Source organism: Miscanthus floridulus, chromosome 3, assembly GCF_019320115.1.
Source record: "Miscanthus floridulus cultivar M001 chromosome 3, ASM1932011v1, whole genome shotgun sequence".
Lineage (NCBI taxonomy): Eukaryota > Viridiplantae > Streptophyta > Magnoliopsida > Poales > Poaceae > Miscanthus > Miscanthus floridulus.
The window spans coordinates 10,735,668-10,762,248 of record NC_089582.1 but is presented as its reverse complement, the minus strand read 5'-3'; the positions used below and the strand labels follow the sequence as shown (position 1 = coordinate 10,762,248).

The 26,581-nt window shown below is 45.2% G+C and overlaps 1 protein-coding gene and 1 long non-coding RNA gene across 2 annotated transcripts; one reads left to right on the top strand and one right to left on the bottom strand.

Annotated features, from left to right (window-relative positions):
- Positions 1 to 13,079: 13,079 nt before the first annotated feature.
- Positions 13,080 to 14,916, bottom strand: LOC136544965 (peroxidase 51-like). Its single transcript, XM_066537021.1, has 4 exons — positions 14,621 to 14,916; positions 14,293 to 14,493; positions 14,037 to 14,202; positions 13,080 to 13,650 (listed from the first exon to the last, which is right to left on the bottom strand). The coding sequence occupies exons 1-4, from the start codon at positions 14,855 to 14,857 to the stop codon at positions 13,259 to 13,261; spliced, it is 996 nt and encodes a 331-aa protein (XP_066393118.1). The 5' UTR covers positions 14,858 to 14,916; the 3' UTR covers positions 13,080 to 13,258.
- A 5,812-nt stretch (positions 14,917 to 20,728) lies between these two features.
- On the top strand, positions 20,729 to 24,827 carry LOC136544964 (uncharacterized). Its single transcript, XR_010780881.1, has 5 exons — positions 20,729 to 21,035; positions 22,309 to 22,566; positions 23,809 to 23,903; positions 24,032 to 24,543; positions 24,617 to 24,827. It is a non-coding gene; the product is annotated as an uncharacterized lncRNA (long non-coding RNA).
- The last annotated feature ends 1,754 nt before the right edge of the window (positions 24,828 to 26,581 follow it).

The window sequence follows — 26,581 nt, the reverse complement described above, 5'->3', positions numbered from 1 at the left end:
CTCTCCGGATCCGGGCGCCGCCCCTCCCCTCCTCCTCCTCCCCGGATCCGACCGCCGCCGCTCCCCCTCTCTCTCTCGGTGGCGGCGTGGTGCTGGTGGTGGCGTGGCGTTGGCGGGAGGCGTGGTGGTGGTGGTGGCGTGTTGGCGGCAGGCTTGGTGGCGGCGGGCATGGCGGTGGCAGGCGTGTCAGCGGCGGGCGTGGTGGCAGGCGCAGGTGCTGCGTGAGCCAGTCTAGCGCGAGGAGGCGATGAGCTCGCCGGCGATGGCGGCGGCGCTGTTGGTGGAGGGGCTGGCGTGGTGGTGCTGTTTTTTTATTTTTTTTTTTTGAAAAAATATTTGCTGAGTGTTTTTTGGGCACTCGGCAAAGTCTTTGCCAAGTGCCCGACAAAAAACACTCGGCAAAGATTCTTTGCCGTTAAAAATTTTACCGAGTGTCCTTTGTCAAATGTTACACTCGGCAAAGGGTTTGCCGAGTATTTTCGTGCCTGGCACACGGCAAAGATCCTGTTTCCAGTAGTGATTCACAGGCCTCTCCCATGGCCGGCCACAAAACCACCAAACATTGCTGGATTTTATGACCACCTAATGATCTGATCTAAATTAATTCAAAGAGCGTGTAACATATAGATAGAGCGTCATTATCCTTCTCGTCATCCTCAACATTTAGGTCCTTAAATGTTGTGCCCGCCGCCTGCACACGAAAGTAGACTAGTAGAGTCACCTTGGACATCACATATTCACCTGGCTACCCTTCACTGCAGAGTTCGTGCACCTTTAGAGCAAGGCTAATAATACACCCGGTTTACCGGCTGTAAGGTTCTTTGCAGCCTTCTCTGAGTCCACCCATATAATAGTTAGCTCTTTACCTTTAATACATGGCCCACTTGTCTCTCTCATAGAGTTTTTTGGTTCCTATGTCTAAGCTGGCTATAAGTTGACAGCCCGCTTCTCCTCTCTCTCCTCTTTTCTCTCTTCCACTCAGCATTTAGCCGGTTTACAGCCTGTTATTATACTTGCTCTTATGTTGGTTGTCTCTGAAGAAATACAGAGGGCAGATGGTAGAAGCGCTTGGCAAGATGATAGCCAGGGGCGCCGTTCGTGTTGATATATGTAGCACATTTACAAGGTAACAGACTCAGGAGATCACGGCATGAGAGTTCCATGTTTCTAGGATCCTATACAACAGTTTCTATCTTTAGTAACAATCCTACAATCAAGGGCTCTCATGCCGGTCTACCTAAGATCACGTTACAGGATTTACATTGACATATCACAAGCTATTTCTAACAGCCTCCCTCAATCACAACTTTGCCAAGTTGAGATTGATCTTAAAATTCTCAACAAGCCGTACAGGCAGAGCCTTGGTGAATCCATCAGCTACTTGATCCTTGGAGGAAACAAAATCGATTTCCAAACGTTTCTGCTTGACCCAATCTCTCACAAAATGATAATCCACCTCAATGTGTTTTGTTCTAGCATGGAATACAGGATTGCTTGAAAGGTATGTGGCGCCTAGATTGTCACACCATAATTTTGCAGCATTAGGACTCTTCACACCGATCTCATGTAACAAGGTCTGTATCCACATAACCTCTGCCGTAGCATTGGCTATTGCTTTATACTCTGCTTCAGTACTCGATCTAGAGACAGTGGATTGTTTGCGAGCACTCCAGGACACTAAATTGGTTCCTATAAAAACCGCAAATCCTCCAGTGGATTTTCTGTCATCCACACAGCCTGCCCAGTCAGCATCTGAGAAGGCGCTTACTAGTGTGGAAGCCGACCTGTGGATCTTTAGTCCAAGTCCAGTGCACTGCTTTATATACCTCAATATTCTTTTCACGGCCTCCCAATGTATTGTGGTTGGCGCATGAAGGAACTGACAAATCTTATTCACAGCAAATGAGATATCCGGTCGTGTTAATGTTAGGTATTGCAAAGCTCCTACAATGCTTCTGTATCTTGTGGTGTCTTGAGCCCCTAGAGGAGTTCCTTCATACAGAGATAGCTTCTCACTAGTGGATAACGGTGTATTGACCGGCTTGCAGTCTGCCATGCCGACCCTCTTCAGTAGATCAGACGCATATTTTTCTTGTGTAAGCAGAATTCCACCGCTTGTTTTATGTACCTCAATACCAAGAAAATAGTGAAGCTCTCCCAAGTCCTTCAATGCAAACTGTTCTTTAAGATCTCGAAGTAATGCACTTGTTGCTTGCTCGGTGGAACTTGCCACAATTATGTCATCGACATACACAAGAACAAACATTGTGATGCCTCCCTTACTGAAGAAGACAAGGATGTGTCAGCCTTGGATGCCTTAAACCCCAATTGAATCAACCGTTCACTTAACCTGGAGTACCATGCTCGAGGAGCTTGCTTCAACCCATATAAGGCTTTATCAAGTTTGCACACATAATTTGGCCGGTTTGGATCCTCAAAGCCAGGAGGTTGATGCATGTATACATCTTCTTCTAAGAGCCCATGTAAAAATGCATTCTGCACATCGAGTTGGCGAAGAGACCATCCACAAGATACAGCTAGAGACAATATAACTCGAATAGTTGCAGCCTTAATTACTGGACTGAATGTATCTTCATAGTCTATTCCATACCTTTGCTTGAAGCCCTTGGCCACAAGACGAGCCTTGTAACGATCTAGACTCCCATCAGACTTCCTCTTGATTTTATACACCCATTTGCACCCTATAACATTGGTTCCCCTCTGTGGTGGAACTAGGTGCCATGTCTTGTTCCTCATCAGTGCTTCATATTCAGAGTTCATGGCCTGTTTCCAATTTTTATCCTGCAGTGCATCAGCTAGATCAGTCAGTTCACCAATGCTTGCTAACATCCCGTACCTGACAGTGCCATCAGTATAAATTTTCTTCTTTTGAATGCCGCGCTGGAGCCTTGTAACCGGCCGCAAAGGAGCAGGGGCTGGAGGAGAAGGAGTTGCGACTTCTTCTGGAGGAGCAGGAGCTGCGACTTCTTCTGTACCGGCCGTAGAGGATCCACTGACAGAAATCTCCCCCGGGGTCCGTATAACGGCATCATCATCTGGTGTTGGAGACACTTCGGCGGCAGGTGATGGTGTATGTGTGGCTGATTGGCCCCCAGGCGGCTGGACCGATGCTGATCCGATCACAGAAGGCGGCCAAGAAACATCTCCGTGATCCATGCTGCTGCTTTCAACGTGTATACCTGGTGCCTGAGGCAAACTAGGGACTCCGGCAGAATTGTTAGATACATTAGGCAAATTAACAGGCAAATCAACATGTTGATCATCCAAACTACTATCCCCTCGGATAGCCACGGAATCAGGAGATAACAGAAGAATTTCTGAGCGCAGACGAGGACCCGCATTGAGATGCATCTCGGCAAAAGGAAAGATTGTTTCATCGAATGTGACGTCTCTAGAGATATAGACACGCCCAGATGTGATGTCCAGACATTTATACCCCTTGTGAAGATTACTATAACCCAAAAAGACGCATCTCTTAGAGCGAAACTGGAGTTTATGGGCATTATATGGGCGAAGATTGGGCCAACAGGCACAACCAAACGTACGTAGAAAGGAGTAATCTGGTTTTTGACCAAAGAGACGCTCTAGAGGGGTAGTAAAATTGATGACTGCACTAGGAAGGCGATTGATGAGGTATGTGGCTGTGAGGAACGCTTCGTCCCAAAATTTTAGCGGCATGCTGGCGCCTGAAAGAAGAGCTAAACCAACTTCAACGATGTGCCGATGTTTGCGCTCGGCTGCACCATTTTGTTGATGCGCATGAGGACATGAAACTTGATGCGAAATGCCAACTTTAGTAAAAAAGGAACTAAGCCTTTGATATTCACCACCCCAATCAGTTTGGATGGCTTTTATTTTGCGATCAAGCAACCTTTCAACTAGGTTCTGAAAATCATGAAATTTCTGAAAAACTTCAGACTTATGCTTAATGAGGTAGATCCAGGTAAACTTGCTGTAGTCATCAATAAAACTAACATAATACTGTTTTCTGCCAACAGACTCGATAGCTTGACCCCATACATCAGAGAACACAAGTTCTAAGGGAGCACTAGATCGACTCACTGACTTAGGATAGGGTAACTGGTGTGCCTTTGCTTGTTGACAAGCATCGCACACATGCTCATTATTGGACTCTGAAGCAAATGAAAGGCTATTATTACTAATGATGCGACGGATGACCGGGGAAGCTGGATGTCCTAGTCGTTCATGCCACCGAGACAGGGACGGCCGAGATGCTGCGAGGACTTGTTTTGGCGGTGAAGGAAGAGGATATAGCCCCCGATGACAACGACCTTTAAGCAGAGTTTTCTTGGTTGCCTGATCCTTAACCAAAAAATAAGTGGGGTGAAATTCCATGTAGGCAGAATTATCAGAAGTAAATCGATGAACTGAAACAAGATTTTTGGAAGCCTTAGGTACATGCAGAACATTTTTTAACTGGAGATTGCGGCTAGGGGAAACAATAGTAGATTGACCAACATGTTTAATTGCCATACCTGCACCGCTTGCGGTGTGGATCTGATCACCACCATTGTACTTCTCGCGCATGGAGAGTTTCTCTAACTCGCTGGTGATGTGGTCGGTGGAGCCGCTGTCGGTGTACCAGTTAGTGTCGATGTTGTATGAACTAGTCGCCGCTGCTGCTGCATGCCTTTCTTCAGGGACAAAGTCCTCATCAAAGCGGTACCAACAACGAGCTGCAGTGTGCCCTTCCTTGAAGCACACCTGACAGATCGGTTTGTCCTGCTTCTTGTTGTTGAAGCCGCCTCCTTGCTGATTGCTCCTTTGGCTGCGACCACGACCCCCGCCATTCGGAGGACCACGGCCACGTCCACGATAGGGACCACCACGGCCACGATTATTGCCACGGCCTCTTCCACGGCCGGCCATGTTGGCCGAGTTCTGATCGCCGCCTTGAACCAGATCCATCCTGGTCTCGTAGTTGAGGAGCTGTGAATACAGCTCGTCGACAGTCACCGATTCCACCCTCGTAACGAGGGAGGTAACCAGTGACTCATATTCCGCAGGCAAACCGGTGAGTATGTACTCAACCAGCTCGTCATCAGTGATTGGTCGTCCTGCGGCCGCCATCTCATCGCTGAAACCTTTCATCTTGGTGAAATAATCGGTAGCAGATGAGTTACCTTTCTTGGTATTGGCGAGGGAGATGCGCAGGTTTACCGCGCGCGCACGGGTTTGTGAGGCAAACATGGCCTCAATCTTGGCCCATGCATCAGCCGCCGTCCTCGTCTTGGCGATGTGGCTAAGAATGCCCGGAGAGACGGAAGTGAGAAGGAAGCTGAGGATCTGCTGATCCCGTGCCTCCCATTCTTCGAACGCCGGGTTGAAGACCTTCTTGCCATTGCCATCCTTGTCATCAATCTCCTTCGCCGGCGGCGGAGAGGCACCAGTGAGATGACCGTGCAGGCGGGCACCGCGCACGGCCGAGAGCACCTGGGCTTCCCAGATGGAGTGATTGTTCCTGGTAAGCTTCTCTGTCACAGCGCCGGCCGAGAGAGGATTGCTGTTAGGGTGATGAAGATTCGAGGAAGACATGATGAGCGGCAGTTGGATCTATTAAGTGTTTATGGCTCTGTATACCATGAAGAAATACAGAGGGCAGATGGTAGAAGCGCTTGGCAAGATGATAGCCAGGGGCGCCGTTCGTGTTGATATATGTAGCACATTTACAAGGTAACAGACTCAGGAGATCACGGCATGAGAGTTCCATGTTTCTAGGATCCTATACAACAGTTTCTATCTTTAGTAACAATCCTACAATCAAGGGCTCTCATGCCGGTCTACCTAAGATCACGTTACAGGATTTACATTGACATATCACAAGCTATTTCTAACAGTCTCCTCAATGCACGTGTTATGCAAGTCATGGCCCTGCACTCTATAAACCGTCCCAGGCTCCCACCGCCAATCCTCAATTCACTAGCTAGCCAAGTTTTAATGCTAATGCATAGTGCAATGGGCAAGGCGGCTCAGAGGAGTTAGTAGGAGTGGAGGAGGGATGAGGCCCGGAGACCCATCCGGCCACTTTGCCAACCCCTCCTCTTTAGAAAAAAGCAATGCCTCTTCTCATTGCACACAACACACTCGATGACCTCACAAATCGTGACGCTCACCGATCCCCTCATGGCACCCTCGACCTCTAGTGACAACACTGACCAAGCCCCTGGCCACTCTACATCGACTATTGCCACCACAAGCGAGGGCCCTTCAATTCCACCCTCTATCTGAAAAGAATAAACTAGCTGCTGCCATCAATCTCCAACAACCAGCAACATCGGTTCAATTTCTTCAACGGTGAGCACCTTATCACTACCTACACTTACCCAGCTAGCTCTACCTCTATATCTCCCTTATCCCTTGAGCAACCCCAAGCTTTAGATATAATCATCATGTCCTTCCCCATAGGACATGCATGCTTGTATATAAGATCATAGGGTTAGGACATACGTATCTGAGCGTGTGCGCATATACTATGTTTCAATGAGTAAAGAGCACATGTGCCTTTACGTTTTATTCCTCAAATCCAAATCAAATTTCCAAACCCTAGGTTGGAGCTCTTTTTGCAATGATCATTGAGGCCGTTATAGGTGGCCTGTCGGTTCTAGAACAACCCAAAGTACATCTACCCTGATAGGGTGCGTCCGCCTTAGATGGGTGTTTGTGGGTTTTCATGGAATACTCGTGAAATCTAGAGGATTTGTTTTTGGAAACCAGGTTGATACGATTTAGTGTGCAATTTTACAAGCGCACGTGAAGTGCCAAGTGTTTGGTGCGATTCAATCCCAACACTACTCCACACTGAACTTTTTTGTCATATGTTTGAAACTTGAAAAATAATGCTTAACCACTAATTGAGTCGCTTCAGATGATATGACAGGGTATGTTTGTTAGATCAATATTGATTGAGGCATGTTTAGCCATGCTGGAAACCACTTGTGCTAATTATATTAGAGCATGGTTATAGTTGTGGCAAATTCAGTATCGATGAACATGAATTGCTTCCTAATTATGTTGGCGTTGGGTTGTTATCCACTAGACGTAAATGAAAGGCTTGGAGAGTGCTTTTCAGATTAATTATGGAATATATTTTTATAGTAAATTTGTTTAGATATATAAATATCGATATTATTTTCTATAATTTGGACAAACTTAAGTAAAGTTTGATTCTTTTCAAGACAAAAGGGAGTACATCATTATCACAACCATATTGCCAGCTAAGTATTTATACATGACCATGTTAGAATTTATATGGTCTACTTCCCCTAAGCCAATATGCATAAATTATAATAAATCTCAAAGGCTCAATATTTGTGTTCCCTATTGGGCTTTAATTTTTAAGCGTTTGAAGAAGAGGTGGAAGGTGCAACATCAATTAGTACCATATTGCTGGTCACACACACACACCAATCCTCCTGGCAAAAGACACACCAAAAACTACTATTAGGAGTTTCTAGTTTGGAAAATCCTAATGCAGTCAATTAGTATTTTCCTCTTCTCCCTACTGCGCTCTTCGCATAATTGGTACCAACTTCCACGATGGCTCTCTTTCGAAGGCTGCATCGGGGCGCGTCGGGGGGCGCCTTCTCTACCGCCAGCAGGCTTGTCGCATCTTGAACGGGAATGTTCCTCTACTTCTCATCGATGACTTTGTAACACCATCAACAATAGCGTCTCCACCACTTGCGACATCATCTCTCTCTGCACAGTCGAAAGGTACACACCCTGTGATCCAATGTCTCTTCATGTTTAGATGATTTCTGTGTGACGAGTAGGACAATCATTATCAAAGCTGATGGAGGTATGTTCCCCTATTTGGTTACACTAAGCGTTTATTTTCCTGCCCTGAATGTTACACCAAACTCCGGACAACGATGCATGTACACTTACGGTGCATGCATCAGCCTTGTGTAGGTTGGCTGCTTGATTTGGCCGAATTGCTCACCTGCACTTAGTGCTAAACTGCTACCTGAGTTTTTTTTAAGAAACCGACATGAGAGTTATAACATCGTTTTTTTATTTGCTCGAGTGCGTCAGCAAACACTCAGATATATAACACTATGCCAGAAAAGCTTATCGGTGACACCTTGCTTAGTGACCAAAAATTAAAACGCGTCACTAACATCGGATCAGTGACGCGGGTACACAAAACGCGTCACTAGTCAGGTGCCGCCCATGGTCTGGAGACAAAAACGCGTCACTGATGACGAGTTACCAGCGATGATTCTTAAGAATACGCGTCACTCATAGCCGTAGCTGTTATCATAGACTCGTTGGGACAAAACGCGTCACTCAAGGTCTCGGACCCGAAAAAATTATCAAATACGCTTTACTGAAAAGTGAAGTCCGGACTCCGCTCCCCACCCTCCTGTACAGACTCCACTCGGACGGCACCTCACCTCATCACGTGTTCCTACCCCCCCTCTCTTTCTCTCGCCTCCATCCCGACGCCACTCCACCGCCCGCCGCCCGCCGGCCGCTGGTCGCCCCTTCTCCTCCGTTGGCTACCGCCACCCCTCACGTCTCTTCCTCCACCTCCACCAGTCCTCTTCCCCCGCCGCCATCTCTCTCTTTCTCCTACAGATCTGGATGGAGCCTCCGCCTCTCTTCTGCACAGGCAGGGGTTGCTCCAGGCGCTGCAGGCGGTGGTGGCTCCGGGCGGGGCAGGCAGGGTTCCCTACGGCAGCACCTTCTACTCAAGCAGGGTCTCCTAGACCACTGACGCGGAGTACTTTCTTCGAGCCATATTGTGTCTTCAGCGCACGCTTAGCAGGTGTTCGACGCAATGCCAGCAAGACCACCTGACTTGAGGTTTCGCAAATTTTTCTAAAACTAATATTTGTTTGTACTGCAATCTCTATGCTAGGTTATATTCAAATTTGTTTGAAACTTATGTGACAATATGCTAGGTAATAAGTTTATTGCTTTACCCAATCACTAATTTGTGGTAATTACGTGACACATGTGAGTTGGAATGATGTAGCTGTTACATTGTAACTTGTGCAAAATTAGTAAGCTGATGTTTAACTATCTGGAAAATTAGGTAAGATAGTTTTAGGTTTGGTAAACCCTAACAAAAATATGTAGTCCTTTTTGGTTTGGTAAACCCAAGGCTACACTCTGATGCCCTAATGATTTTATATCCTTCAGGTCTAAAACATAAGACAAGTGACTGGCCATCTGCAAGACACATAAATAAATACTGCAGTACTGCTATGTGCCTATTGATTCCTAAAGTAAGTTCAGTAGAAGAAGTTTGCTCCTAACCGACCATAAGGGCACGTCATGTCTGCTTGAACCACTGCTTATTAAGTATTCATTGCCTCTTTATTATGTATTCATAGCATCTTTGTTAAGTGTGCTTGATCTACTGCTTTTGTCTGAAGTTCTGACACACAACAACTCGATTTCAGTCTCAATTGCATAGAAGAACTGATGAAGCCCACAAATTCCATGCCATTACAGCTGTGAAGGAGCACAAGTCTCTCAACTCGATCTAGGCCACAATGAGCAGGTTAGTAATGCTATTGTCATACACCTAATGAGAGGCTCACAACCAAGGGTCGATAGGCCATATGACGGCTATGTTATTGACCTTTTCTTACAATGGTATAATTGGACATTCTAAATCAGTATGATGTAGTGTATTACTGTATTACCTTCTTGGAGTAGCTCACTGCCCAAATACTATATGACTTTGTAATTTCAAGGATTTCACTAGTTCATTTCAGTATATGCTGCATCATTGTGTTTTATTAATAATCTGGGGATATCCTCAAAAGCAGTTGAATTGTCATCAAGGCTTGACTTTGTCATCAAGGATTTAACTAGTTCATTTCAGTTTCATTATAGCCATTCCTTATTGCATTATTACAATTCTTAAACTGGCGGCTAACGCTCAATTTGTTCACCATTCAAAAATTGACATACAAAAACTGAGTGTAAGGGAGTTCTCATGCCATGAGCTTAATGCCAACCTGTTATGGTTTGGGACATTTTCATTTGCTACATAGCTGGTTAGGAACCGGTCGATTTTGGATGGACGACGTGTTCTGGAATTAGGAAGGTATGGGTGTTGTTCTCTAACTCTATGGACGTCCTTTCTTTCTTCCTTTCCTGACCAATTCAATCTAAGTGGTCACTTTATATATGACTAAAAATTTTTACAACTACCCCTATTATTGTCATGTTGGGCTCAATAAGTAACTTAGGATATCAATACATCCATCTCATAGGTTTTTCTTCTTTGCTGTTAGCACTGACTTGAGGCATGTACAGGTTTTTCTTCTTTGCTGTTCCATCTCACAGTTTTTTTTATGCTATCAAACCTTTGCAAAACCATTCCTACCATGCCAATCCACCAGAATTTTTTCGGTGACACTAGGAAATTCGCACTGACACTATCCAGCACCCATTGACACCAAGTCTAGATAAAAAAATTACTGAAGTTAAAAATCAATCATCTCAATGACTCAAAATATTTACATGTCTTGAATATGAGGGGAAAACACAAGTTTGATTCCAGCTTCAACCCTCAGATATAACATTAGTGTCCCTACTGGTTCCTACCAGTGTCTTCAGCGAACTAGTGATTAGTGAACTTTGGACAACATAGCAATAGATATGGTCTAATGTTCCCTGATGTATGATGTATACTGTTTTATATGTTTATAAGAGATCAGAACTGAATTAGGCACCTGAAGTACTGATCTGGAGACAAATAATTTAACTATACACACACATCTGTTGCACATCACGTGATTCACTGATTTATACTATCTGTAGTAGGAAAGTGTGGCTTTCCACATAAACAAAAGCGTTTTATCGGTAGCCTTTTAGATAAATACTGCTATGGAAGTCTTAATCATTCTGTACCTTAAGAGTAGAGAAATATGAAATGAGATCAGTTATTAAGATCTTTTGGCCATGACTCAAAAATGACAGCTAGCTGTTCATTTGGATTTGTGTAAATAAAAGAATACATATAACTATCGATACTATTATTATTTTCTACATTTTAGTTCAGCAACTGATTGTTTTACACAAATCAGTTGCTGAAATATAATAAGTTAGAAATATTAATAGTGTACCAGTGCAATTCAGTGTTTCATATTGCCTATAGTTATAGTTGTTTAGTTGTAGCATTTCCTCTCAGATTTATAAGCTGTAGCTGTAGCCGGCCTCTCAGATTTAGTTGTAATCAGCCTATACTTAAATTTTGATGCTTGCAGGACTGCAGATAGCTATGTTGGCTTCTAGCTGGTAATAAATCACTCTAGCAAATGCAGGTAGCTATCCATCATTGATTTATAATTGCTGCCATGCTCATGTTATTCACATCTTGTAACCTTGAAATGAGGAGGCCTTGTACTGTAGGGTCTGTAGTAGTCATCAAGTTATCTTGCTGGAGGGTGGGAGACAACTACGAAATTTGAATTCTGTAGTACAGTAACCAACTTTGAATAGTATTGCACAAGTTGTGCTGTTTTGATTGCTAAAAATCATACTGTACCAAAGGAAAATGGTAGCTGTAGTCACTCTTCTTGGATTTACATTGTTAGGCCAATTTTTTTTGGGGTCTGGACTATGTATTTGATGGCCTAGTCTTGCCTTGCTCTTCCCACTCTGCTGCAGCAGCTCCTTTGTTTGTTCACTAATTGAACCTTTGTTTTTTTCTTACTACAGGCTGCTGCTTTGCGGTTCAGTCAATCAGTCATATATGTGGATTCTTGGAGATGATGATCTGAATTATATTGGTTTATTGTTAGCGTTGTTGCTTTGTACAGCAAGGTTTGAAGCTAACGTCTTGTTCAGCGTGGCAGGGAATCAGCAACCAGAGCACTTTAGCCTAGGAACAGCAAATGTAAAGTATGTACGTACCTTTCTACACCCGAAGTGTTTTTCCAATAATGTCATTGTTTATGCCTCTCTACACTTGCAGAATCAACATTAAGGCCATTTTCAGCTTTCAAATATGGCCAGTGAAAATAACATGAGTTGAGACACCTTGTAACAGCTAGCAGCAAGTTATAGATACAAGGGAATGTCAATTAGATAGAGGACTTAAATAATGTTAGACATCTGATCTGTTAATACTTAGAGTTTCAGGCCATGTGATGGACTCTGAATATCTTTTACAAAACAGCTTTCTTTTAATGTTGTGCTTTGCCACTCAAAATTCGTTGCCTCTGTAGTTTCACATATTTATAGACAGATGCAGCCATGCCATGAGACTCAAAATTCGATGCCTCTGTAGTTTCACATATTTATAGAGAGATGCCATGCCATTACAGGACGTTGCTTTAAAGCAGAACAGCGATGGTCCATCAGAGAAGAATAGGAGGAAGCGGAAAAAATCAAGTGACCAAGAGGGATGCACCACCTCATTCTGTACTGCTCAAATGCTATGTTAGCCTGAACCTGCTCAAATGCTATGTTAGCCTGAACTTGAACTAGAAGTTATGTAATTTAGAAATCTGAACCTGCTCACTACTCTCCTAGGACCACTTTTATGTTTGTTTACATCTCCCAATGTGTCATACTATGCATTGTGTTCTTCAAATATGTAACTGCATGTGCGCGCGATGGCGTGCGCCCTGCACTAAGGATTGATTGTTGAAATGGTGGAACTTGTCTGATGTGTGTGTATATATTTATATATATAGGGTCATATTAGATGTATATAGGGTCATTGTAGTTTTTTTTTGTTTTTCTGAAATAGTTATCATTGACGCGTCTTGGCTGGACACGTCACTGATAGGGGCTTATCAGTGACGCGTCTTGGCTGGACACGTCGCTGATAGAGGGTTATCAGTGACGCGTCTTGGCCACACGCGTCGCTGATAAAGGGTTATCAGTGACGCATCTTGGCCACACGCGTCGCTGATAACCATTTATCAGTGACGCGTCTTGAATACACGCGTCGCTGATAGAGGGTTATCAGTGACGCGTATTTACGCGTCACTGATATGCCCTTATCACTGACGCAACATCAGTGACGCGTATTTTACGCGTCACTGAAAGCCCTCTACACGCGTCACTGATAACATTTTCTGGCATAGTGTAATTCCAGTTATACATACGCATAAATTTAAACCAATTCTCTCCATTTTTTCCCCCTCTAAATAAACGCCTGAAGAATCCGAGTAACAATGTAGCTGAACGGCATCAGCAGCAGTTCTCTGTCTTTTTAGTCCACGTCAGCATCCACCACCTGTTCTCAGCCGAGCACGGCGCAGTCGCGGCGGACGTTCCCCTGGGCCCACGCCGTCTTGACCCCGACGCGGCCCATCTTGGTGATGGCGTCGACGAAGGCCCGCTCGAAGGCGACGCGACTTCGGGCCAGCGCGTCGACGGTGGGCCTGGACCTGGGGTCCGTGTGCAGCACCTGGTCCGACGCCAGCATGCCCTTCCCGGCCTGCAGGTTGCGGAAGAACTGGTTGTCGAAGGTGACCGGCGTGACGGGGTCCATGGCCACGGCCACCCGCGGGTCCACCCCCGCCGGGCACCACGCCGCCAGCTGCGCCGCGTACCCGGCGTCCAGCGTCGCGTCGGCACCCCACAGCCGCGCCGCGAAGGTGCCGCAGTGCGCCAGCCCCACCGTGTGCCCGGCTGCATGTATGCAAGGTAACGGTACGTGAGTGGTCGTCGTCAGTCATTGATGTTTCTTCTACCTTGGTCGGTGAGGTTTTTACGGATGTTGTTTTGTACGAAAGCTTCACAAAGCTTTCCAGAACGGGAAAGCGAAACATGGATTGGACTTCCATCATGTGCGAGCTGCTGGATTTCGGCATGGCGGAAGGTAGTGGCGACGGTTGCGTGCATGGCTGTGGTTGTCTGATTGCCAACCATAAGCAATGCAAGCAGTTATGGTGGAAAGGTAGGCTTAGCTTTTCAGATTCAGAAAAGTGCTGCATGCCATGCACTTGTCTGCAGAGGCCACTGATGATTGAGGTCGTGAGTAGCTTGCAAGAGACCAGAAACGATCAGAAACGTACCTGAGAGGGCGACCATGTCGGCCTGCGACAGCCCGTTGGCGGCGAACATCTGGTTGAGCTGGTCCAGGTTGAAGAAGGGCGCCGGCAGCCTCCCGTTGACGCTGCTCGCCGTCGACCTCAGCCCGTCCAGACGACCCAGCTCCACCGCGTACGACGGCCCGCCGGACTGCATGCACGAATTCAGTTTCCGTGAATTCGCTTGTAACTGAAGTGCAGTGTGCTGTGTGCGTAACGCGTGCGGCGTGCGTGTGCGTACCAGCGCGATGGCGTCCCTCGTGGCCATGGCGAGGATGTCGGCGCACGACACCTTGCCGCGGCACCCCGGCGCTGCGTCCACGGCCGCCCTGGCCCTGATCACCGTGTCGAAGCCGTCGCCGGCCAGGGACAGGTTGATGGGGTGGTCCTTCTCCGCCGTGTTGTTCGCCGTCGACGCCACCATCACCGACGCGTCGCAGCCCTGCATTGGTCGACGCATTCATGCGGCATGGTCATCGCACCGCCATACGAACGATCTGCAACCTTCAGGCGGTCGCGTCCCATGCGTGTACACGATCGTGTTGCTGTGTCAGTGTCTGTGTGCGTACCTCGACGAAGCAGTCGTGGAAGAAGAGGCGCACCGTGGCGCCCACCGTGGTGGGCGTCTGCTGGATCTTCTTGGCCACCACGCCGCGAACGATGGACTCCACGTTGGGGCACACGCCGGCGTAGTACCCGCGCCGGAGCTGCGCCTCGCAGACGCTGCCGCCGCCTGCCGCCGCGAGCACCAGCACCCAGACCAGCGCCGCCGCCTCACGCCTCACGCTGCCGGCGCCGGCGCCCATGCTGATCGATGTACGTATGCTGCCCTTACCTAGCTAGCTTAGCTACCTATTACCGCCTAACGAGCTAGCAATGGTACCTTAGCTTGCCCGTTGGCCGTTGCTCTCGCTGCCAGCGAACAAATGGCCGGTGGCGTGCGACCGGAGGCTACCTATATATATATATACACACGTATGCACTGCACAGTTGCAAAGAAAACTGCAAATAAAGCTAGGGCAAGCCGCTGCTGCACTTGGTGTGACGCAAGTGCTCAAGTGAAGTGCTCACTACGATACGACGTCGACACAATATTGCGGCATGGTGGCCACAGCCTATAGGGGATAAGATAAGGTCACTTGCTAGCTAGCTAGAACATTAACCTTGCTTCTTGGCGCTAGACGACTGCAAAGATGATGAGCTTTCATTTCTCACTTATCCTATATTTTAGTTGCCTGGGTTTTTTTGCTATTGTTGAGGTAACATAAGTAACATATAATTATATCTCCGATCAAAAAATATAATTATATCATTATTTAACTTTAGAAAAAAAAACTAAATTATTTCTTGCGTCTTTTAATTATATTAATTGGTTGTCTAAAAGGCTTTGTTGTTGGTTGGTTGGTAATTGGTTGTCTAAGATTGTTGCCTAAAAAATTCAGGCACTTAAAATGCAGTAACTCCTTGTATCTTCAATAATCTTAGTCCATCTGGTTAGAGAGCCTCAGTGGCACTCCATAGGTCCTGGATTTGACTCCCCGCGGGAGCGAATTTCAGGCAGTACTTAAAAAAAATCCCCTCGTCTGTCCCATGGCCAAAGCACATGTCAAAAGGCCCCGCCCGGTTCTTACAGGGCAACAGTGCCCCTGTGTTAGGGTGGGGCAGAGGTTCGGGGGTTTTCACGGCCTATGTGAAAAGGTCTTCTCTATCACAACAATGCCTGGGGGTGGTCTGACCCGCTACAGGTCCAGTTTTTTTAGACTCACTTTTTAAATCCTCGTTTAGAGAACTACTTGAATAAAAATGCTCTCTATGACATTACACCCCACAACAACTCCGCTATATATATGTTGTGCACACTTTGGAGAGCCATCTCTGCCCTTTATCTTTAGTTAGTGAGAAACTAAATTAGGGCCCCTTTAGAACATAGGAATAAACAATAATTAGGGTCCCTTTGGAACATAGGACTTCCACCGGAATCGTACAGGTATTTTACAGAAATCAGTCCATTTTCATAGAAAAACACGGGAAATAGAAAAAGTTCCTCGAATCCAAAGGGGATTTTATTAGAGATCAAATTGAAGAAACTAGTGGAGAATTTTTTTTTTCCACCAAAGTTTATATTCCTATCAATACAAAAGGATATAAAAAGACTCTTACAGTTGCGCGGTTCATTTCTGCCCATGTTTGACTGGTTGGTGTCTACCGTGAACTACCCTTGCCTTTGGTACACAAGGAACAATATGGCATGCATCTTTCTTCTTCCCAGTGCTTCATTCCTCTTTCGGACCCTCTCAGAGCCTGTCGTATATATGTTTCTAGCTCTTGTCGCATTGCTTGTGTTGAAGTCCTTTATTTATTTCGGCTATGTGACAACAAGAAATTGAGCTGTGACGCTTCCTATATATTGCAGAGAGGGAGATTGGTTTAGGGTGGGTGTTTGGGATTGTTTTAGTAGTTTTCTCAAACTAACGAGATTCATCACTTCACCAACTCCACCATAGAGTTGGACTTCCTCTATCCGAACATCTCCATTTCTTTGACTTGCAGCTTTTCTAGGGGATGTTGCATGGTTAAGGTTTTCACATCTCTAACAACTAGCAGCATATATATACCAGTGAGTAAAAAAATTAAAACATTTTCTGCTATTTTTTCGCAAGCTATGTGTGATACAGTAATAAGCTCCCATATATGGTGTATCGCCATTTCATTTTATTTTGATTTGAAAATAAATAAATAAATAAATAGAGGCAATGAAGTATGATTGGCGCACAGTACAGTAATTACTAGTTAGGTCCCTCATCATTGTTATTTTTTCTGAATTGAGTTTAATTTAATCCATGTGTACATGCATCATTTGAGTATTTCCCTAAATCGTTTAAAAATTTAAAAATGCATTATAACGCAGAGCGGAATAATGTATATATTTCCCACATCCTTCAATTAGTACGTTCCCTGAGAACACACTTGAATTTTTAAGACAAGAAGTGGACAAGCGCATGCGCGCAAAACACTCCATTTGCAGCTTTATAGAACTCGATATCTTCATTCATGTTCGATTATGTGTGTGTATGCATTGTGTACACTGGTTGCGGATGTGGACAACTTCTGGACCGTCGATCGACTTTGCGGGATGAGCCGTCACGTCGTGACGTGGACATGTGGAACGAGGACATGTACGGCCCTCTTTGGCACCGCTCCTGCGCGCACCGGCTTCGGCACTGTTCACGCACTGTACCGGAGCCGCGGGAGCAGAAAAATCGAGCTCCACCGGCTTCATCAGCAGTGCTCTGTGAACAGTGAGACGAAAAAGTAGGAAAGAGAAAAACGGATTCGGTGAACCGTGCTGCTACAGTATAGGAGAGAGAGAAACAGCTTCATCAACAGTGCCGGTGTCAGTAGGAGCCGGAGCACTTGGAGCCGAAACAAACGGGCCCGTATTGGGTCGGTTCGGTACAGCTCCGCTTCACCCGTAAATTCATTTTTTTATAATGGTTTCACACGGGCGTCCGTGGGCGGACGGACGTGCCTCCCCCGCTCGTAATCGCGTCTTCTCTCCATCTGGTCCGCACCTTGCCAAAAAGTAAAATTCTCCATCATGTCCTCTCTCGCTCTTGTCTACCTCCATCGCGTTGCCTGCTCGTGCGCGGCTGCACTCCACCACGCTGCCTACTTGCCGCGGCCGGCCCGCTCGTTGTGGCCGCCTCCACCGAGCCGGCGAGCCTCCACGACGGATGCTCCAGCAAGTAGGTAAGGGGGTGAGCTTCGTATGAAGTCGTCCCATCGACGAGTTTCCCATGCCGTGGCCGCACGACGAGCTCCATGCGTTGATGACGACCTCCGCGCCGGCGTCGAGCTCCACAACGACAAGCCTCCGTTCGTCCAAGCAACGCAAAGACATTGCGTAAAAAGCCCATGTCGAAACCGTATGTTTTAAGTGTTTTAGATGTTTCATCTGGATGTTGCAAGTGATTCATCTTGATGTTGCAAAAGTAGATCGGGATGTTGCACATGTTGCAATGGCTATACACATATGTTTCAAGTATATGTTCTGAATGTTTCATCTGTTTTTCCAGATATATGTTTGTAAGTGTTTCATCTGAATGTTGCATATATTTTTGCAAGTTTTTCAAATATATGTTCCTAGTGTTTCAGTTGTTTTCGTACATATGTTGGTTTCATCTAAATGTTTCTAAAGTAGATCTGATGTTGCAACAAGTGTTTCATATGCATGTTTCAAGCATTTAATCTACCTTCAGATGTATGTTGCAAGTGTTGCATCTGGATGTTTCAAACGTAGATCGGGTGTTGCATCTCCCTCCTCACTTTTTCTGCTGCCTCACATCGGTGTCTCTTCCTCCTCCGGCACCGGCTGGGCATCTGCCGCCCCCATCCCTCTCTTTCTCGACGCTGGTGACGCTTGGGCCGACGCGGGCCCCGCGTGGGCGTGCGAAACGGCGTGGGAAACGACTGCAGGCGCGGGCATCCGGACGCTCCGTCCGTCTAGACCTCCGAGCGCTAGTCATTTCGTTTATTTTCTCTAACTTCAGAAGCAGCTCTATAGATGGAGCTTCTATTTTGATGGACAGTCAGCTTCTCATTATATTGTTGAAAGGTGTAAAATACCCATAATACCTTTTTTTTTTCTTTTCCCTGTTTCTTTCTTTATTTCCCTTCTGTCTACCTTATCTCTTTCTCCCCACCGCGTCCACATCTTCCTCGAGCTGCACGGCGCTCGTCGTCTGCTCCACGTCTCTGCTCCACCGCGGCCAGGCGAGCTCGCCCACGCGCGGCCCAGCGAACCGGCGACCCAGAGCAAACCGGCGGAGTCTCTCCTCCCCACACGGGCGCGCCGCCTATGCTCGTCCCTGCGAGGGCGCGCCGCATGCGCCCTCGCCGCGTGGCCGCGCCGCCGTCCTTCCCCGCGGACGCGCCTCCTGTGCCCTCGCCGCGCGGCCGTCCGTAGCTCCCGGTGCTGGCTCCGACCGTGCCCGCGCGAAGGCTCCACAAGGGCAAAGCCGACCATGGCTGCCCGAGGGCCCACTGCTGTCTCTGTTGTGAGGCGCAGCTAGGTGATGCCAGTATTTTTGGCTCATCTTGTCTCTCTTCGTTTATCTCAGCGTAAATTGCGGAGCTCCCTGTGTGAAGTGGAGCGGCGTGACCCCGTTTGGTGACCGGAGCTGAAAAATAGCTCTCGAAGCTGCCGGCGAATCCATACCAGATGGGCTTCTTACTAGTGGACTGAAACTGAAAGAGACAGTCAGAGTGCAAGACTCTGGCAGTCAACCGCTTTATCATCATGCTAGTACTCCTAGCTAGGTAATGGAAGTGGATCATGCATGCACGCATGCAAGACGATGGATGTAACAAAGTGGCGACACCTATCCGCGCACACAATGCCCGACCTTTGCACTTGCTGCCCATTCAGAGTGCAAAGACTCACAACTAGAATTTCCATCTTTCTCTAGTGAGGTGGGATTCTCCTAGTGTTTTAGCATTTAATATTTAATATAAATTTTTTCTACTAAATGCTTTTTAGTGAAATTTCTATATGCTATGACTAGCGGTATTATTTTATTACTACTTAAAAACACTAGGAGAAGTCCACCATTTTGGTAGTGACCAACCCTTGTGTTGTTGCTTGCTTAAGCATGGCGTGCGCATTGACTTTGTTTTTTCGACTTGACGACTCCGTCAATCAATGATGTGTGATATTCGACTGGCTTTGTGGGGAAGCTTAACGAGGGTCAGGTCTTTGTTGGTGTAGAGCAGTGGAGGGTGAGAGTTGATGTTTCTACGGCTCGTGTTGAGGTCCAATTCCAACGGGTCATTGTTGTTAGTTTGCTTTAGTTATGTTGTTGCTAGACCCTTCGGTGTTTCGTTGAATCGTTGTACTACTAAGAGGCTGTTTGGTGTGGCTCCGGCTCTGTCACTGTTGCACTACTGTGGCAGAGCCATCCGGTGCCACCCATCGCTGGCTTCCCCAGCTCCTCTCAAAGTCTCTGCCTAAGCCGGAGCTGGTTCAGGGCCTGCTACACGAGAGCACAGTGACACACAGGACGATTGCAGGTGGAGACGGAGCCAGAGGGAGCTGAACCAAACGAGGCCTTGGACCTTTTCTTTTTTTAATATAGTCAGCAGCTGTTCTGATTTGCTTCCATGGCTTCTCTCGTGTCTGGAGCAAGGTGTCTAACGCTTTGTACTGTTCACTTTATCCTCTTTTACACAAACACATGTCAACAAACTCGTTCTCTAAAAAGAAATGAATCTTTATTTACCAAGACGACCACCTGTACTTCCTGGTTCCTGCCGTCCAGTGCCAAAGCCGATCAGCTTTAATTTCTGCTTATATGGTTGGTGTGGAATGTCTGTCTGCTGTCTACCGTTGTATTGATGCATCATCCGGTGCTCTCTCTCTCTCTCTCTCTCTTATATATATATATATATATATATATATATATATATATATATATATATACCAACCCTATTTAGTATCCGGGTACTAGTTATTTACTGAGTTATTTGGTACCCAGCGTCCTTCCGAAAAAAAAATTGGATTCGGCCGTGCGCACCTTCTTCCGAAAAATTTTTGGATTCGGTCCATCCGTACGCAGTCCTCACCGTGCGGTTGCTACTCCGAGCAGGAAGTCAATTTCCCGGTTAAACGAGAACACCACAGTGCGCTCGCCTTGCGGTCGCAGCAGCGCTCGCCGTGCGGTTGCGGCCGCCCTGGCCTGACAAACGAGCGGGAGCCCTCGCCATGCGCTCGCCGTGCCCTCTCCCGGCCTCGCGCACCCACGCCGGCCTCCCGCGCGCCGTCCCCGCGACCCTGCTGGCCTCCCGCGCCGCCGCGGAAGGCCGACGCCGCCACCGCCCCGGAAGCCCGACGCCGCCACCGCTGCCGTCCCCTCCGGCCCTGCGCGCGCCCGGCGGCCGGCACCCCCCGTTGGCCAGCGCCCGGTGCCCTCACCATCGGACAGCGAGGTCAGACCATGACCTTCTCTCTGTTTATCCTGTAGCTGCCCTGCTGCTGCGTTCATTTGCTTCATCTCTCCATCCTGGTTTCCTTTTTGCTTTACACGATCCTGTATGTTATCACTATGTAGTAGCATATACGTTCTTGATTTGTGCGAGATTCATTCGATGCATGAATAATCTGTGCTACCTTGGCTTTGGGGCCTAATATTGCACTGTAGAATCTTGGCTGTAGCAGTTGACCTGAGGATTTCGCTTCTCATTCATTCAAATCTTGCAACTTGATGTGCTTTTGATTGATTTCCAGTGACTAAATTTGTCACTCTATATATACGGATTGATTCACCAGTTTCCTTGGATCAGCTATGAGGTCAAACTTTTGTCCTGATATTTTTTGTCAGTCGCTGTCATACCATTAAGCTGCTTAAGGGAAAGAAAGCACCTTTCCGATACTAAATGCCACCATGGAGTCATACTGATAATCTTAGGTGAGGGGCACTTGCAGGGTAGTAAAGTCAGGGGAGGGTAATCACAGTTGATTGTTATTGACACTTTATATTTACTTTTGGGGTAGGGTAAATCACTGCTGGAAACCTTAGTCCTTGGTTCTTCTCTGTTCAACATGTATGGGCAAGCTTTGAAAGTGATTGCAAGTCCAGTTTGGTTTTTCTGAATGTCACTGTCGCAAAAAGCGTCCATCAATTCAATAGGATTGAATGAACCGGCTCATTCAATAGGAGTGCATCCTGTACAATTTCTGGTCCATAATAACTTACATGATCATAAATTTGTTTTGGGGATTAGATTGTGGTATGAAAAATGAATTACATGTTCAGTGAATGGGACAGGCTCTTATCGATTCTTTTCCTGTTGATTGCGTCCCCAATTTATGGATGCACTCTTATAGATTGTTGAACCAGTTCATTCAATGGGACTGATTGTTGACTAATTTGTGGAGATTAGTTTCTGCTCTGTGCATACACGTGCCATGTCTGAAATGACAACTGATCCCAATCAACCCAATTGAAGCTGGAGGTAGGAGCAAAGAAAGCAACATGGGAAAGAGAGATGGAAAATTAGATTTATAGAAACAATCCGATTATTATGAAAGAAATTTATGAATCTGCATGCATCAATAGGCAAAAAAAATAATGAATTGCATAAGGAAAGAAAAATATAAGAGATTGAGACAAGGAAAGGAGAGGTGTAGGCTTCGAGAGTTTTTGTTTCCAAAATGTTTGACATTGAGTAATGATGATAAATATGTACAATTGTCTTGAAGGGCCCTAAACATTTGTTGATCAGTGAATAAGGATGGCAACGAGAAGGCTGCAATTTGATGAAGTAGGAAAGAATAGATGTGTTGCAGAGATGAACGAAGAGGGTGTCGCTGTTGAAGAGGTGACAAGATGCAATATAGGGATGCAACAGGTTGACACTCCATGCTGCAACTTTGTCTATCAAGGAGTCCAGGGGAATGGTTCAAGTGAAAGAAGCACCGAAGGAAACCGCACACCGCAAGCATGCTGCCAAACCGAGGGTTAGTGTTTTAGATTTCAGTATTTTATTGTTTCAATTTTCAGTCTGAATATTTTCAGTCTTCAGTTGTGCTCCCTCTGAATTTTTCTCTCCACTATTTTGCTCTGTATTTCAGTCTGCAGTAATTTTCATTGCTGTCCAATCCTTCTTCGCAGTTGAATGTTACACTTTTTTTTCCAAAGTAGGCTAATCTGGGACCCACTTCAAGTGTTTCCTTGTGTTACTATGCTCCGTCATTGTCTTCAGCAGATAACTTCAGTTCAGGTTATATGTACCACGAGTAATGCTAAAAGTTTCTGTTCTAGGCTTCTTGCAGCCAGAGCGTTCTTCCCTTTTCTGTCAGTGAACAAGAATCCATAATAGCAATATAGACAGTTCAGCTGTACTTCAAAAATCATTTTCCAGCACAGTATCTGTTGGCTACTATGTTTCTGGTGCCTTTTGACTGAAAAAGAAAGGAACCATCTCTGACTGCAAAGTTATTCAGATTCAGTAGCCTGCATATACCCAAGCTTTCAATTACACTGCAATTCTCTGGTTCAGAAATTGGTGCTCGATAGCCATAAATTATTAAAATTTTTAATTCTATCAATATTTATTTTATTGCTTGCATGATTTTTTTCAGTAATCGGTTCAATGATTTTTTGTCAGTGGTCTACGTGTGTGCTGGTTCTAAACTTTTGGTGTTTAGCAGCAGTATCTGTCTTTACAGTATTGCTTTTAGAATGTCCATTTCTGATCAGCAAATAGCACTTCTTTTCTTATCTTTGGCTCTATCTTCCTTCCTTTTATTCTTTTTTTTTCTTGGCCTCCAAGATGATAAGTTTCAGTTAGCTTGCCAAAAGGAATCGGAGTGGTTGGATGTGTACAGAGGGCACGTGACTTTTCCTGTGAGTAGTTGCGTTTGGGCAGAGAGGGAGAATCTGGTTTGATTATTTTGTTACTTGTCAATCAGTTTTTTATTGCTCTGCATAGAAAATCTGGTTGATTTTATCATATTTTTCAATCATTGTTTCTGTGCCGTTTTATATACATATATCCTACTGATGACGTGTTTAATTATGATTGGCTCAAAAAGTGGATGATAACTGTATCAACTATCAACCGAGTGATGGGTAGTCACTCCCAATAATAATATGCAGTCTTTTTTTTAGAGGTGACAGATACAGATGCAGTTAGTGCTTGGTTATTCCATTTCAAGGTTTGTACAGCTTCATACATTTTAAGCTTTATTCTCATTCAGGTTAAGAAGGACGTAGCATAACTTTGTTCTCACCGCTTGAAACTGTTGACCCATCAGTGATTGTGACACCAGACGAAGAGCATAAATACAGCCATGTAAGTGTAATATTGGCCTTGCCGGTAATTTGAGTTGAGTAGATCTTAAAAACAGTCTATTTGTTTCAGTAGTGTAAATGGTAAGCATATAATTCTGAAATGGTTATGAGAATTATTTTTTTGAATAGAAAGAAAACTTGGACCAAGCTTTGATTCCTAGAGTGGGTATGTGCTTCAAAACAGAGGATGAAGAACATAAATTCTACTGTACATATGCTGAGAGGGTAGGTTTCCAGCCAAAGAAGGCTAACAAAACGGATTATACTAGGTACTTAAGGTGCAATAATTATGGAATAGGTAAATACTATAAGGGGAACGAGGCAAAACACGTCAGGGGCAAGACAACAAAGAAGACATCATGCCTGGCATTCATCAAGCTAAAGTTTAGATGTGACAAAGAAAATAGTGAAGAATTTGCAGAGATTACAGATGTCAGACTGAACCATAACCACGTGTTGCTCCCAAAACCTACAGAAACAAAACAGATGAGGGCGCACAAGTACAAGAATCCTTTGCTTCTAGAATATGTTGATGACTTACAATCAAATGATGTCCCTAACCATAGCATTAGAAACATATTAAGAGATATGCATGGAGGTGAGGAGAATATAGCGATGACAGATCGAGATTTGGAAAACCGGTGAGTGGCAAAACATAATATATTTTTCAATTCTTGTCGATATGTGATGAGCTTATGTACGACTAACCTGCAGAAAGACGGCTAATATGAGGGCGGAGCATGCAAATGCCGTCAACAAGCTGCTGGAATTCTTCAAAGACTGTGAGTTAGAAACCCCCCAATTCCGCTGGGAGGCAAAGGTTGACTTGAATGGATGTATACACAGGATATTTTGGAGTCATGCCTAAATGGGCAATGATCACATTAGCATCATCGTACAGAAAAAAGCAGGTACAACACATGAAAAAGGCCACTAAAATAAAAAAAGCATGTACTGACCGCTATGGAGTGCTCTCAAATACAAGCCTTTTTGGGTTGTCAGGCATCTTATCAACTAGCTCCAATCGGAATCTGAAGACATTGAGTCAGAATCTAATTAGAATACTGCACTCATATAGTCTACAACTTAAAATTACAAACTCAATCCACATAACAATGTAGTTGCAAATGCTGACTCAATGTGAATGTCTAAAATAAGATAAGTAAAACATAATGGGGAAATGATAAAAAGAACCTTTTAGTTGACGAACCAGGGCCTTTTCCGGCATGGGCATCCTCTGCAAATGCAGAATAAATAGAATTGATTTATGAAACTATAATCACGCCATAAGTAAAAACATACGTGTATGATCTAAAAAACACAATGCAAAGCTGAATCAACGTGTATGGTTGTAAGAAACCAATTAGATCATCGCATAATGAATTAGTGAAGTTCAACAGGATGTTCAAGAATTATATCTGCATAATGCTTACCAAAACTAAAATAAAAGGGAAAATAAAAAATGAAATGGAAACACATTAATCATTCTTTAACAAACAGTAACCATATCAGGGAATCTAAATAGTCAAGCAAATTTGACACTACCTTAATGGGGCATCAAAGCGAGATGCATGAATAAGAAGGGTAAAGGAAACCTGAGGGACCGGGCGGCTCCATCCAAAATGATGCAAGCTCGGCAATCAACGTGTGTGTTCGGTGGCACAGCGCTATGGGGCGGCGTGTTCTTTTTATCATTTCCCCATTATGTTTTACTTATCTTATTTTAGACATTCACATTGAGTCAGCATTTGCAACTACATTGTTATGTGGATTGAGTTTGTAATTTTAAGTTGTAGACTATATGAGTGCAGTATTCTAATTAGATTCTGACTCAATGTCTTCAGATTCCGGTTGGAGCTAGTTGATAAGATGCCTGACAACCCAAAAAGGCTTGTATTTGAGAGCACTCCATAGCGGTTAGTACATGCTTTTTTTATTTTAGTGGCCTTTTTCATGTGTTGTACGCTAATGTGATCATTGCCCATTTAGGCATGACTCCAAAATATCCTGTGTATACATCCATTCAAGTCAACCTTTGCCTCCCAGCGGAATTGGGGGGTTTCTAACTCACAGTCTTTGAAGAATTCCAGCAGCTTGTTGACGGCATTTGCATGCTCCGCCCTCATATTAGCCGTCTTTCTGCAGGTTAGTCGTACATAAGCTCATCACATATCGACAAGAATTGAAAAATATATTATGTTTTGCCACTCACCGGTTTTCCAAATCTCGATCTGTCATCGCTATATTCTCCTCACCTCCATGCATATCTCTTAATATGTTTCTAATGCTATGGTTAGGGACATCATTTGATTGTAAGTCATCAACATATTCTAGAAGCAAAGGATTAGCATGTACGGTGGCGGTGCTGGGTATCCTGAATAGCTATTTGGTACCCAGGTACCATATAGTAATACTATATATATATATTTATATATATATATATATATATATTATATAGTAGTTAGCATTGCGTCTAGAGTAATGGGTAATGGATGTATTTGTATATACACGTCCATAGTTCCTTACACAGTTTACTAATCTATTGGAGCCGCTGGAGCCCCACCCGCTCCCCTCGGGTGCTCGCCGCCCCCTCCACAAAATCCCCTAAATCCACCACAATCTTCCCTCAATCCCGCTCAAATCCTTCCTTTAGCTTCGGATCCGTTCCCTCCTCGTGCT